General features: G+C 46.4%; 1 protein-coding gene across 1 annotated transcript in view; it reads left to right on the top strand.

Annotated features, from left to right (window-relative positions):
• NID2 (nidogen 2) overlaps window positions 1-12,311 on the top strand; it is a 48,554-nt gene that overhangs the window by 31,950 nt on the left and 4,293 nt on the right. The window contains exons 13-19 of the mRNA XM_083166691.1: window positions 860-1,090; window positions 3,604-3,825; window positions 3,936-4,105; window positions 5,521-5,650; window positions 6,577-6,748; window positions 7,773-7,930; window positions 8,223-8,346. Coding sequence (XP_083022817.1) covers window positions 860-1,090; window positions 3,604-3,825; window positions 3,936-4,105; window positions 5,521-5,650; window positions 6,577-6,748; window positions 7,773-7,930; window positions 8,223-8,346 — 1,207 coding nt within the window. The remainder of the gene's footprint in view (window positions 1-859; window positions 1,091-3,603; window positions 3,826-3,935; window positions 4,106-5,520; window positions 5,651-6,576; window positions 6,749-7,772; window positions 7,931-8,222; window positions 8,347-12,311) is intronic.

Genomic DNA, 12,311 nt, shown 5'->3' with positions numbered 1-12,311 from the left:
AAATTTGCCAAGCAAACCTTTTTATTCATTATAACGACCTGTAATGTTTCCTTATGTAGAAAATATCTTTTAATACACCTTTTTTATTTGAATTTCTATAACAAATGTGAGCGACGCTGGACATTTTTAGCGGTTATTTTGCGAATCTCTCACAGAGATGAAAACCTGCAATTTTTCCTTTTAGAATCATTGTGCCACTCTCTGCTCGCCCCCCACTTACATACAATGAGGAGAATCCCGCAGACCTACGTACAATGAAACTACATGTCCCAGCATGCCCTGCCACAGTGTTAGCTTTTTCAAACAGTAAAACTGTGGCAGGGCATGCTGGAACATGTAGTTTAAACAGTTGACAAGCCAAGGTTTGGCCAGGCACGTCCCAGACATTTCTAGCTGCTCTGCTGGAAAGTGGACAATGAGGAGGTCAACAGTAAAAAAGTTGACATGAGTTTTTTATGGTATGTTGTTTTTTTTTTGTCCCAGATGTTGACATAGTCAAGATGGACACCATCTAAAGTGTTCCGCCTAACCTCGCATGGCTCGCTGCGCTCGGTACACTAATATATTTTCCCGCCACACCATACTGGATGGTAGGGTATGAAATACTGCCAGTCAGCTGAAAAACTCATGTTGACCTTTTGACTGTCGAACCAATGCTTGTGTTGACATTCTGACCCTGTTGATCGATTTTGGCGGGGTTTATGTCAAATAAATTCTTCTCCTTTTATATTTGCCTGGGGCAGAGTGAGTGGTCTCATCGTCACGTGCAGACAGATCGGACAAGTGCTGTCGATGTTTCCGTGTTGTGATTGAATGCACCACAAAAACAAACTTTTCGTTATGATGCCTCTGCTTGCAGATTACAGGCCCCGGCCCACTAGTTGCCTGGAGAAGCGGAGCAGTGTTCTCGGAGGAGCGCCACCTAGAGGTCCTCGCCCATTTGTCCCAGAGTGTGACTCTGAAGGGAATTACGTTCCCTTGCAATGTTATGGGAGCACAGGATATTGCTGGTGCGTCAACCAGGATGGTGAAGAGATTGAAGGGACAAAAACCCCACCTGGGAGAGGTCCCCCTCAGTGCGGAGTTCCAGGTATGTGTTCTGTCAGCCATGCGGCCATTGCATTTCACACTGAGTGATTATAATGGCCTTTTAGGTTTCATTTCTTTTGTTATGAAGCTGATAATTCTATATAAGACTAACGCTGCTCCTCACCTCTTTGGGGGAATTCAAGTGTTTTGTGCACCATCGCTAGATGAGCCCCAGCTGATCAATTCAAGTGTTGCTATGTTCCGGCACGCACAACTGCCAGCGCCGGCATTTCTGTTATGATGATCCGTCATTTTGACGGGCTGGGAACTAGTACTATGTAACTCTCTAGATGATCAATCTTGAATACCTCATGCTTGGAGAAAAGGCAGAGCCCAGAGGTGTCCGACTTACAGGAGCTTTTGTATCTGAATGCGATGAGGTGATTACAAATCAGTGCAGTGTCACGGCGAGGATTCTAGAAGTAGTGTCCTATCTCAGCGCGTCTTAGGAAATGGACTGTCTGTCTTGAATGTAGTCCTGGCTCTTGTTAGGTGTATTGTGGGCACCAAGTGTCACTGGGCACGTGGATGGACGTAACAGACATGTCCTCTGATAGAGAACTTGTCTGCATCCATAATACGCCTCAAAGTTAGTAGGAAACAGTTTTGCTTCTGAAGATTTTATGCTGGCGGCTGCAGATGTCATCATTTGTGACAGTGCTTTCCCCTGCGCCACGCATCATGCAGCAGATCCATCAGAATTCACCTTCCCTTCCCTGTAGACACAGGGAGCTGTGAAGGGTGTGGTATATGGTTCCAACAGTCGGGATCCCGACAGTCATTAGCCCGACTGGCCGGACTCAGACAGCGTGTGCTCGCCACCTATTCTATTCTCGCACGAGGGAGAATAGCTGGTGGCTGTGGGGAACCCGGCTGTCGGTGTTTTAACAGTCGGGATCCCGACGTCGGGTAAATGACTGTCGGGATCCCGTCTGGCACCCACTGTGATTACCCCCCCTTACAACGTGTATGGAATAACTCTCTGACAGTCGGGATCCAGACAGTCATTTCTCAGATATCGTTATCCCAATTGTCAGGAGCCCGAGGGGGGGGGGGGGGATGCACTTAAGCCCCTTGCCCCCTATTCTCCCTCTATGGGGGTTGTGGACCCACATAAGGTAAAATTGCCCATGTACTGTAAGTCAAGATTCCAACTGTCAGGCTCCAGAAAGTCAGGATTTAAATTTCTGAGAAACAACCATCAGAATCCCGACTGTCGGTGAGTCATCCGGCACCCCTTACACATCGCACTCCCACAAGTCTGGCCGGTTCTGTGCGGTTGCATTGTCATGGCAATAATGCGGGAGCACGCTTCAGCGCTCATCGGCACACTGGGTGGCTTTTGAGCTGAATGCATTGCAAACGGTAAAAGTGAGCTGCAATCATCCAGTGTGTATGATCCTTAAGGCCCCCATACACTATACGATTTGGGCACGATTTCACCCGATTCGGATGAATCGGGCCATGAAATCAGCCCAAATCGCATGTTTTGACATCCCCTCCGATCCGATGCGCGGTCCCGTGCGCATCGGATCGGAGTCGGACCGGCTGTACATAAGATTTCCTAAATCTTATGTGCAGCCTCCGGGCGGGGGACGCCAGAGCCGGGCAGGGGGACAGCTGGGCAGGGGGAGAGCCGGGCAGAGTCAGCGGCGGCAGATGCTGGGGAGGGGGGGGGGGGTTGGCGCTGGAGAGCCGGGCTGGGGACACAGGCAGCGTGCGGGGGTGGACGCCCATTACAAATGAATAGGCAGCTAGTGATTGGCTGAGAGAGCTCTCAGCCAATCACTGGCTTCCCATTCATTTGTATTGTTTTTTCCCCTGGCTTGCAGTGCAGAGCGAGTCCCCGATCCTCCTGCCCAGCTCCCTCGTCTGTTCACCGGCGTCCACCCCCGCGCGCTTCCTCTGTGTCCCCAGCCCGGCTCTCCAGCGCCCCTCGTCCGCTGCCTATTTGACAGCTTACTATGCCCGGCCCCTCGCCCGCTGATTCTGCCCGGCTCTCCCCCTGCAGCACCCCTGGAGTTTCATATGATAAATCGCATGGCGATTTATCATATGCAAAACTTGGCACATCAAGTGCCTAATCATGTGAGAAACCTCCCGGGGAGCTGCCGGGGAAATCAGGACCGACTTGTCCCTAGGACAAGTCGGGCGAATGTATGGGGGCCTTTAATGCTTCTGCAATGGATTGGATGGACAAATCTTGTGTGTACTCTTGTAGACTCTCTCCCCAAGTGCTTAACGCTGCCCCCTCCCTAATAGCAAAACTGTGGCAAGGCATGATGGGACTTGTAGTTTCACAACAGCTGGAGGGGCGTAGTTTGGACATGGCTGCCCTAGTGCCTAAAAGAACGACCCACCTGAGTCCTGTAAGACTCAGAATAGGACTGATTTACACAAAGAAGCACACGGGCCCGATACATATTTTTAATTAAACCAAAACATGTCATGTGAATCATTTCAGCTTTGATATTGCCGTGCACTTACCGTTTGTCCCTTCTGTGTCTTGGCCAGAGCCCACCCAAAGACCCCAGACCATGTGTGAGAGATGGAAGCAGAGCCTCTTGGATCACTATGGTGGAACCCCCTCTGCGGAGCATTACATTCCTCAGTGCGACGTCTACGGAGTCTTCACCCCCCTGCAGTGTCACGGGAACAGCGGATACTGCTGGTGCGTGGACAAAGATGGCCGAGAGCTTGAGGGATCTAGAACGCAGCCTGGAATGACGCCAGCATGTAAGTACAAACCATCCCTTACACAAAGGCATCTCTAATATGTGGCATTCCAGAACCCTATCGGTGTCCAGCACAGCCGGGGCTTGCACCCACTTCTTTCCTTGTTGCAGGTTTGCCAAGTGTTGCTCCGCCCACTATGCGGCCCACCCCTCGTCCTGATGTAACCCCTCCGGCATCTGGCACCTACCTGCTCTACGCACAGGGACAGCAGATCGGATACTTACCGCTCGATGGGACAAAACTCCGTAAAGACAAAGCCAGGACGCTGCTGTCATTGCATGTAAATATTGTCTATGCTAATGATGTCATAAATACTATTATATTTAGGGTACCAGAAGCATGGCTAGCACAGCAATACACTTTGACAGTGTCCACGTCGACTATGTCAACATTTGGAAAAAAATAAAATAAAACTCATGTCTACCTTTTGACTGTCAACCTTCCAAATCTGTCGACTTTAGCCATGTTGACTTATTTCAGGTGTCAACCTAAGCCCTATCAACCTTCAGTTGCTGACACAATGCATGTCTACCTAAATTTGACCCATACCCGTTTCATTGGAGGGAGGGGGGGGGGGGGTGGTTGTGGTTCTGCTTTTCCCATTTTGTTGTTTAGTTCCAACAACCCGAAAATTAATGTTAAAAATATATTTGGCGTGAGTTATTTAAAAGAACTCACAGATTTGACCAGGCTCTGTGAGCGGAAGCAAGGTCTGAACAGGCCTGGAGAGGCGATGTCGGAGTAACTGATTGGAGATCTGCATGCAAGCTCACTTTTTATTTTTCTCCTTTTCTTAATGTAAACATTCTATCCGATGTAGAAAATGAAGTGGGAAGCAGAACGCTCATTGGCTGAAATGGATGCTGGGTTTATTTAAAATAAATTTTTGTAAAATATACATTTAATATAAAAAAAAAGTTTTGAAAATCACTTTCCTGTTCCCAGAAGCGTTGGAACAATTGTCCCCGTCACGGTTCTAAGCCCCTCTTGCAGCTTGTAACCAGAGCAGGAAAAGGAATCTGCACGTTTGAGACAATCCAAGTGAACATTACTGGTCACAATGATCTTATTCCCACAGAAACCAGATCCCCCTCCATATGTAGGCTGCGGCGAGCACGCTCCCTCCAGCCAGCGGGAAGGTGGAGGTCTGCTCTCTGCAGCTGTCTCTCAGCTGGCCTGCGTGGGCGTCATTCCACAACTCCAGTCCCAGGGGGGAAGCCTCGGCCTTTATTTATTGGAGCTCTGGGGATGGTCCTGGCCTGTCGGGGTTTTCAGTTTCCCCGTCGCTTCCATACGCTGTAAGCAACGCTCTCCCTCATTACAGTCACTTGTGTAGTGAGCAGAAGGTTGTGGAACAGAGGAATAAAATCCTTCTCTTCAGAAGCCATCTTTATACAACTAGAATAAGGGAAGCCCATTCCTTCAGTAGAAGGAAAAAATATTTCACAGTAACGCTGAACGATGGTTCGCTTCAGTTTAATCTAGATTTCTAATGTATGGCACGGTCTAGGATGCTAAACTTGGGTGTGGTTAAGTCGACACTGAAAAAAAAGGTTGATACATGAAAGTATGAAAAAAAGTTAAAAAAAGAATGCATGTCTATTTTTTTCTGGAGGTGTCCAGGGACAATGAAACACAGCCTTGGGAACCTGAAGTGTGGCTAATATGTAATACATTGCCCTGGGTGTCTTGCAGGGTTCTATCGTGGTCGGTATAGATTATGACTGTCAGGAGAAGAAGTTGTACTGGACAGATGTTGCTGGGCGTACGATCAACCGCGCAGGGCTAGAGCCAGGCGCCGAGCCGGAAGTGATCATCAGTACAGGTAAACGGGAATTTCCATAAACAATGTTGCATACGTTAGGCCAGGCATGTCCAAACTATGGCCCTCCGGCTGTTGGAAAACTACTAGTCCCATCATGCCTTGCCACAGTTTTGCTATTATGGAATGCTAAAACTATGGCAAGGCATGCTGGGATGTGTAGTTTCACAACAGCTGGAGGGCCACAGTTTGGACATGCCTGCTTCAGGAGCGATACCAGGAAAATCTCATTAACCATAAACCAGTACATGTATTAAAGTATACAAGGGTGGATCAATAAGTGCCTGTGTTAAGAATGAAGACGAACATTTTTCACAATTTTTTTTTTTTCATCATAATCTCCTCTAACAGCTATACACTTTTCCTAACGTCCCTGCCATTTCTTTAAATCCTCTAAAAAATCCTCACGTAGGCTTCTGTCTCGACGATAACCTCTTCGTTTTGAGCTGATTTTTTTTTTTTCCCCACAAGCCGCGTTTTCAGGTTAAGGAACAGAAAAAAGTCGCAGGGAGCCAAGTCAGGCTAATATAGTGGATGCGACAACAATTCATAGCGCAATTCATGCAATTTGGCCGCATCAATTCCCGATGAGGGAGCTGGTGCATTGTTGTGGTGGAAAAAATACCCTATGAATCAATCTGAAATTGGGTATAGTGTTATTTGAAAGATTGTAGTACACAATAGTAATAAGGACTTTCCTCAGCAGCGCCACCTGTCTGCAATACTTATTGATCCAACCTTGTATATAAAAAAGGAATACTGTTAAGATGAAAAGCTACTGATGACATTGTCCCTTTTCTGCTTAACGTATAAAGGACTAATGTGGTTTTTCCTCATGACTGTGATCTGTTGATGGGGGACCGAAGCCAGAGTTGGGCTTTAACTGGCTCTTTAAATCTGTGGTATTACCTTACTGACATCTCTCCTAGATCTGATGAGTCCTGAGGGCCTGGCAGTCGACTACCTGCGCAGAACCATGTTCTGGACGGACAGCGGAACGGATAAAATAGAGAGCTCTCGCCTGGACGGCTCGGACAGGAAAACGTTGTTTGACACAAACCTGGTGAATCCGCGTGCGATCACTATAGACGCTGTGCGAGGGTAAGCGTAGGATTCCGATGTAACGTGGTGTAGACACATCTATATGCATGCCCGTCTGTGTCTCTGCAGCGGGGCCGTCCATTACCCCCAGGAATTTCATTTCTTTGCATGTGTGTTACAGTACTGTAGTGTACAAGGATGCAGTGTAGTGCATCAGGCCCTTGTGTATAGCACGCTCTATATGCATGCCTGGATATGCGTGTTACACTGCACTGCATCCTTGTACACTACAGTACTGTCAGGCCTTTGTGTATAACACGCTCTATATGCATGCCCGGCTGTGTGTGTTGCAGTACTGTAGTGTACAAGGATGCAGTGCAGTGTGTCGGGCCCTTGTGTATAACATGCGTGATGCCCCGGGCCCTGCCTCCAGGTCTGCCCGCTTCAGTAGAGTCGACTACTCGCTGCATAATCTCGGCAGCGCACAGTCTGTACTGCCGCTGCACCACTGTTTCTTTGCCTGGTTATAGGCTCCTGTCAGGGTATACCCATCTCTAGTTTAGGGGAAACATTGCACAGATGTCACTATATCATCCTGTAATAGTGACACTAATAGTTACCTGGATGTCGCATTCAGTGGCTATACCACACACAGCCTGGCAGCCATTGATGATGAGGATTACCATGTATGTACCACACGCAGCCATACATGGTCATCATCACCACTGGTTTCCAGGCTGTGTACCGTACGAGCATGATATGTGTATTACAATAATAGGCTTTCCTTCCTTTCAAACTAAGGGGGTAACGTCGACCAATATATATTGGTGTAAAAAAAAAGTTCCCTGGCCTATAGAGTGTAATAATGCAAGCAGAAACCTCTGTGTTCCATCACTGTTTCAGTTATATAGTGCGGCGAACTCTGTTGCGCTTTACAAGAAACTGTTAATATTTTCAATACATTTGAAGAAGAGGAAGAAGAGCCCTATTTGTGCTGGAACACAACGGAAGCGTGATTTAGTAATAAAACGTTCTTCCCACCGAATGAGTTGCATTGTATTATGGTCTCTATTCCCCCGCACAGGAACCTTTACTGGACAGACTGGAACAGAGAGGCACCAAAGATTGAAACGTCATTTGTAGATGGCTCAAACAGGAGGATTCTGGTGAACGACAATATTGGCCTACCCAATGGGCTGACATTCGATCCCTTCTCCAAACAGATCTGTTGGGCAGATGCAGGTATCGTCGTTCAAATGTGTCAAATCGTTAAAGATATTTGTACGATCTTTTGCAACATAATTGTATTGGATTTAATAGTAGTTTTTATACCATCTATGCTGGACGCGTTTTCTTTTTATAATGTTTGTTTAAAGAAGCCCCTCTTCTCCGTTTTTAAGGCTCGTTAAGACAGTTTTGTTGCAAGCTGTGATGTCTGATTTTATTTAGAACACAACAGTCACCCCCAAACTGCGCAGGGATCGCGCTAGTTGATGATTCCAGGTACTCAGATTTGTTTTCTCTTGATTAATAGGAACCAAGAAACTAGAGTGCATTTTGTCCAATGGAAGCGGCCGGCGAGTGATACAGAGTAATCTCAATTATCCGTTTAGTGTTGTAGCATACGCCAATAATTTCTATCACACGGACTGGAGAAGGTAAGAGAAACGCAGGAGAGACATGGTGCATATTTGGCCCTTGCTTATAGAGTAAAAGCAGGAAATCAGAGTGTATTCTGTTTAGTGGGTATTAGACTGTTGTGACAATGATTCTACTTCCATATTGATTGTTATAGGAAAAAGACAATGCTAATAATTATATGTCAACGAGATAAAGAAAATAAGTAGTACCTGTAAAGTAAAAGTTATTTAAAACAATGTTTACACCCTTTTGGGGGAAAAGTTGGTATTTAAAAAGCAGATTATTCTATCTGGTATGTCTGCCCCCTATCTTACCCTGCTTATGCTCCGTGCCGTATTTCTGGGTGGCTTCAGATGGAAATTGCCAATGCTTAGCGGTGGTCAGGGTTGGAGCCTCGATATACAAGAAGTCCTTCAGTGCAGAGACCGGCTGAACCACGTGTCCATCTCAGCCGATGACTGGAAGTTGAGCGGCGGTTCTCTCAGGTGGCTCAGAGCGGGCAGTGTGGATGGATGCTTGTAATGGTACCCAACGCATTTCATGCGACTGGGCGCACTTTTTCAAGGATAATGAATTTGCAAGCAGTTTGTGCTTTTATAAATAATAAGTCAAAACTTTTACAAAAGGACTACTATTAAGAGATAGAGATTGGCACAGACAGACATTCTTTTCCTCTGCGGAGAGGATTTATCCACAGTTCCAGTAAATTAGTCAAAACCGGACGTCGTCTTCAGGAAGTAGTAAAAACGTCGGGAAACGCACGTTTCCGATCATTCAATGGATTTCTTTGTGTTTCCATGAGTTTAATTCAGTATTTTCAAAAATAAAAGAAGGGGGTAATAGGTATCACTCATTATAGTAATAGTGTTTTCATATTGTAAATCCATTTTATCCCTGTTCGCCTCAGTTTTGAGAGAGGCAAAATGGATTTTCGATATGAAAACACTAGAACCGAGAGGTCTAAACATAGAAATAGAACTAAACGCCTTTTTATAATTACTATAAGGAGTGGTACCTATTACTTATTCTTATTACCCCCTTCTTTTATTTTTGAAATTTTTAAAACACTGAATTAAACTCATGGAATTCCATTGAAGGATTGGAAACGTTTTCCACCGTTTTTACTACTTCCTAAAGACAACATCCGTTTGTGACTAATAAACTTTATTTATAAAAGCGCAAACTGCTTGTAGATTCATTATCCAAGCATCGGTACTTGTTTCCTAGCACGGCGCTCATGATTTTGATTGTATTGATCGAGTCGGATGCGATCGACCTGATTTTTACATTGGAATCAATGTAAAATGGTCCCTGAGACCCAATTTTACATTGAATTCAATGTAAAAAGCCCCAAAACCCCCCATTTTAATAGCAAACCCCCCCCCCCCCGATGGGTGAAATGGCCCTCCATTGTTAATGCCACCCCACTATTGACGCCAACCCGAAGCGTGGCGTTACGCGTCCTCCGACCTTTTCATACCCCCACTATCCACGTCGGCGTGGAGTTGAATTTATATAGTGTGGCGAGCGCACCGAGACCCGCGAGGGGACGCGCATAACTTCACAGGTTCGCCACGCTTCGGGCTCGGTGGCTCGCCACACTATATAAAATCAGCTCCATGCCGACGTGGATAGTGGGGGTATGAAAAGGTTGGAGGACGCGTACCACCGTCGCCGCTCGCCACGCTTCGGGTTGTCATCAATAGTGGGGTGGCGTTAACAATGGGGGGAGCATTACCCATACTTTCTAAGCATATACAATGAGATATTGGCCCATTTCCCATTGTTCCCTATGTAAAATCGGGTTGATCAACCCAATTTTAACTTTAAAAATCATTTAACATTATTCTCTATGGGAAAATCGCGTTGGTCGCATCGCAGCCCATTGTAATGGGCCGCGATGGACCCGATCAACGCGATTTTCTCTTTCACCGGCAAATACACTGGTGATTGACATAAAATCGGGTCCATCGCATGCCATAAGTACCTTAAACTTAAGGCATGCGATCAACCCGACTGGCGCCGTGCTAGGAAACAAGTACCCAAGCATCCATTTACACCGCCCCACTGCCCGCTCTGAGCTGCCGCTCAACTTCCGGTCATCGGCTGAGACAGTAAATCAGCGTATGGCTGCCATGGACACGTGGTTCAGCTGGTCTCTACAAGAAGTCCTTCAGCGCAAACAGAGGCTCCCACCCTGACCACCGCTAAGCATTGGCAATTTCCATCTAAAGCCACCCGGAAATACGGCACGGAGCATAAGCAGGGTAAGATAGGGGCAGACATACCGGATCTAATGATCTGCTTTTTAAATACCAACTTTTTCCCCAAAAGGGTGTAAACATTATTTTAAATAACTTATACTTTACAATTACCACTCATTTTCTTTATCTCACTGACATAATGAAAAAAATGGTTTGTTATAGAAAAAAAAAAAAAGCGCTAATAATTATAAGAGCAGCTTAGCCTTGTTCGCGTGGAACCATAAAACCTGTTCCTACTTCCATGTTGAATAGGATTTTGTTAGTAGAACCGGGCCAGAAGCTGATAGCAAGGACAGGCTCTGTACCAAGGACCATACGTACAGGCATGGTCTAACTGTGGCCTTCCAGCTGTTGTGAAACTACAAGTCCCATCACGCCTTGCCACTGTTTTGCTATTAGGGAATGCTAAAAGTATGGCAAGGCATGCTGGGATGTGTAGTTTCAAAACAGCTGGAGGGCCACAGTTTGGACATGTCTGGTTTAGTTCAAAACATGAAATAGGTCGACATGAGCTGACAATGAGACTGTAGACAGTCAAAATGTCAACATGAGTTTATTTTTTGTCTTTTCCAAAAAGAGGCTGCGTTTTATACCCCACAGTCCACTGGGGCAGGCAGGGAGAATATAATGGTGTGCCGAGCGCAGCCATACACTGAGAAAGTATCCATGTCGACTCACAGCAAAATTCAGGGCAAAAATAAATGTTAAACTGGTGTTGACCTTTCCATTGTCAACCTTAGCCATGTCAACCTATTTCATGTGTCAACCTTAATGCAGTCAACACTATGACCCATACCAGTTACCCTGCTCGGCCTATTGGCCTTTCTCTGGATTTATGTAATTATAATGTATATAAAATGATTTCCCCCCTATTCACTGTGTAAATAAGACTTAAAAGGTGCCCATATAAGGTGCTTTTTGCCCACGCGATGGCACAGCAAGGAGCACATGGCTCTGTGTATGGGCACCTGGGACTGGTGCGACTCACTGCTATGTCCTTACTGGAACTGTGGATAAATCCTCCCTGCAGAGGAAATAAATGTCGGTGCCAATCTCTAGTTCTTAATAGTAGTCCTCTTATACAAGACCACTTCTGGTTTACATTGTGTGCCCATGTAACACTAAATAAAAAGGAAAATGGGGTGACCCCCCCTATCTTATGGGATATTTTGATACAAGTGTTAGTTCCTATGCCTTAGCGATTCATCACTGAACTACAGAAAGATGCCTTATACACTGGTGCGCTTCCCTGCCAATCTCCTGCCAACAGGCATTTTCCAGTGCTCACATGTAGTCAGGGTAACAGTCTGTACTCCAAGAAAGCGGGTGTAAAGGTACCCATACACCGAGCCGATTTGCTGGCCATCTAACCTGGCATCTCCTTCCCATGCAGCGGGGTCTGGCCAGCCTGGTAGTAATGGCAAGGGGTGGATAGCTCATAGTGGCGGCCAGCAGGGTCCGTCCAAGCGGCAGCAGAGACTGGAGCTTGTAGCGGCATTTTGCCGATGCTGAATATTTTGCAATAATTGGCCGGCCGTTGATTGGCTGAGAGTGGCCGTTGATGCCGCTGCAAGCTCCAGCCTCTGCCGCTAGGACAGAACTCGATGCCCACCACCAACACCAGCTGGCTGGATCCCGGGAGAACTACATGCAATAAATCGCATGCAAAAATTACATATCAAGTGCCAGATTGCATGTGAGCCTCCTGGGGAGCTGCC

The sequence above is a fragment of the Crinia signifera genome, chromosome 12, assembly GCF_055691185.1.
Source record: "Crinia signifera chromosome 12, ASM5569118v1, whole genome shotgun sequence".
Classification (NCBI taxonomy): domain Eukaryota; kingdom Metazoa; phylum Chordata; class Amphibia; order Anura; family Myobatrachidae; genus Crinia; species Crinia signifera.
The sequence above is the reverse complement of the archived record's forward strand: the minus strand, read 5'-3'. Positions and strand labels throughout refer to the sequence as shown.